The 2,500-nt window shown below is 35.2% G+C and overlaps 2 protein-coding genes across 2 annotated transcripts in view; both read left to right on the top strand.

The window, feature by feature from the left end:
- Positions 1-1,113, top strand: part of LOC116847813 (phosphoglycolate phosphatase 1A, chloroplastic-like) — a 12,867-nt gene extending 11,754 nt beyond the window's left edge. Inside the window, exons 5-6 of the mRNA XM_032823211.1 lie at positions 84-228; positions 372-1,113. Coding sequence (XP_032679102.1) covers positions 84-228; positions 372-522 — 296 coding nt within the window. The 3' untranslated portion in view covers positions 523-1,113. The remainder of the gene's footprint in view (positions 1-83; positions 229-371) is intronic.
- Positions 1,114-1,526: 413 nt separating this feature from the next.
- The window catches only part of LOC116847812, a 4,257-nt gene continuing 3,283 nt past the window's right edge, over positions 1,527-2,500 (top strand). Inside the window, exons 1-2 of the mRNA XM_032823210.1 lie at positions 1,527-1,693; positions 2,101-2,423. Coding sequence (XP_032679101.1) covers positions 2,412-2,423 — 12 coding nt within the window. The 5' untranslated portion in view covers positions 1,527-1,693; positions 2,101-2,411. The remainder of the gene's footprint in view (positions 1,694-2,100; positions 2,424-2,500) is intronic.

The following is a 2,500-nucleotide window of genomic DNA, read 5'->3' on the forward strand; positions in this document are numbered from 1 at the left end:
AGAGAGAGAGAGAGAGAGAGAGAGAGAGAGAGAGAGAGAGAGAGAGAGAGAGAGAGAACTGAAATAGGATTGTGTTTTCTCAGGTCCCGGCTCGATGTTAGATGTAATCAGCAACCTTAGTGGAAAGGAACCGATTACATGCGCCAAACCCAGTCATATATTAAAAAATTACATCTGGGACACGTATAACGTGAGCAATCCACGAAGATGCTTGTTCATTGGCGACACGTAAGCAATAATGAAACATTCTACTGTATATATTTTCATATATACATGCAATTCACATAGAAGTTATTCATTCATGCCTTATTCGAACATATCGCGTTGAATAATTTTGCAAAGGTTTTATTTATTTAAAAATACAATCACAGATTGCAACAGGATATGAAGTTCGGTTCTATGTGCGGATTTCTGAAACTATTTGTCGGCTCTGGATGTGATAGCTTGGAAGAGGCACTAGAAGAGGAGGATACCTACCCCGATTACTACATTCCTAGTTTAGGCCAACTATTTTCCTTTTAGGCCTATTATTTTAGGCCTATTATTTTCGGCCTATTAGTTTAGGCCTATTATTTTCGGCCTTCAAGGAAACTCAGAACCAGCAATCCGTCAATCACGAAAACCATATTCATTAACTCGTAACGGAATAAATAATTAATTTGTTACTATACATGATAGCGTAGATCATAGTTTAGACTACTAATAAGAAAAAATGACTTACTTAAAGAAAAGTATTTGTTATTACACTCACTCGCAAAAAAATCTTTAACGTCTCTTCTTACAAAGGAAATAAGCTGTATGATAGAATTATGTAATTGGAAGTATTTTAATTATCAAAATTAATATTAAATTCCGTACCGGTACAGCGACATAACTTTGAGCAGCACGAAGTTTCGGGATGTGAAATTTACAGCGGCCAATATAATTGAATCTATGCTGCCAACCGTTAACCAATTAATATATGTTGCTAGGTTTGTTAGAAAAAATCTTTTAGTAACAAAAAATTGCGACATCGAAATGCATGATACAGAATAAACAGACATAACCACTGGACGAATGCAATAAAAATGCAATAAAACGTATATTTGTCGAATAAAAAACTATTATGTGATATCTTCGAACATCTATCAACGAAATAACTCAAAATAACGACGGAATATTCCGCTTCATATACCTGATTAAGAAACAAGGTTTCAAATAAATTTCTTTTTTTTCCTCTTACAATGACTCATCTTAAGAAAATCTCTTATGCTAGATTCACACTGGACGCTATTAACGATGAGCGATGAGCGATATCCAATGAGAGTATTGTTTTAAAAAGAAATAAGAGCTCTCATTGGATATCGCTTATCTCTCGTCGCTAGTCGCGTTCAGTGTGAATCTAGCATTACAATGACTCATCTTAAGGAAACCTCCAACAATGAAAATTTTGACTACCTGACTGTTACCACTTCTCCTTGGAACCTTTTCTTTTAAGAAAAAACCACATGGGGCGCTTGAATGCATTCCATGTCTAGTTTTCCGTTAGTAAGCGAGAGCTTACTATTGTAGTCGAGTTCCTTGCGTCGAGCAGTACGGAACAGTTTTCTATTTGTGAAATTTCAGTTGAAATTTGTCAAGTATTGCATATACAAAAATAACTACCTCACGAATAGCATTATCTAGGCTCATTAGAATTTTTCATCAAAAAAAGGTAAGTTTTTCTTTTATTTATTCCTATTTTTTCCCTTTTTAATTACAACAGAAACGATAAACCAATCAAGCACCAACATAGGAATAAATTCATATTTATTCGCATAACACATTGCACTACTTTTACAACAGATTGATAATTGCGTAAATTGTTATTTTGTGTGTGCGTGTGCGTGCGTGCGTGCGTGCGTGCGTGCGTGTGTGTGTGTGTGTGTGTGTGAGAGAGAGAGAGAGAGAGAGAGAAAGAGAGAACTATTATAATAATCTCCGGAAAAATATTTGTATGTTTGAATATCGAAATCGAGAAATATGAGAGTACGAGAAATCGTACTCTCATAAGCGAGGCGATTATTTCTTCCTATGATATTGTATGTTCTTCTAATATGTCTATTTATGTTTGAGTTACAGAGATAATTATATACACACAACTCTAACCGACGGAAACTAACCTTAGAACTAGATTATAAATACATTCTCACACAAACCGCGTACCAATACCAATAATAAGAAACAGTGAGACGAGCGAGCGGCTGACACGTATCATCGGCTTTAGTATACATAGAATATTCAACGTCTCAACTACGATTAAAGAAAGACTTTGCACTATAAATTTCGCCAAAGAGAAAGGAACTGTTGCTTTGTACAATATCATTGGCACATATCCGAGTGTGGAAGAATTAGAATAGAAATAATATCAGAATAGACATTGCGATATTAAGATGACTTCCACGGTAAGTTACGTTTTTCATCTGTTGTCCCCTCAGATTGTGTGTATATCTCCGAAACGCGAACCAGTGTTTGTTCAAAC

The sequence above is a fragment of the Odontomachus brunneus genome, unplaced genomic scaffold (assembly GCF_010583005.1).
Source record: "Odontomachus brunneus isolate Ranch 3 - 2012 unplaced genomic scaffold, Obru_v1 Obru_scaffold_083, whole genome shotgun sequence".
In the NCBI taxonomy this organism is placed as follows: Eukaryota; Metazoa; Arthropoda; class Insecta; order Hymenoptera; family Formicidae; genus Odontomachus; species Odontomachus brunneus.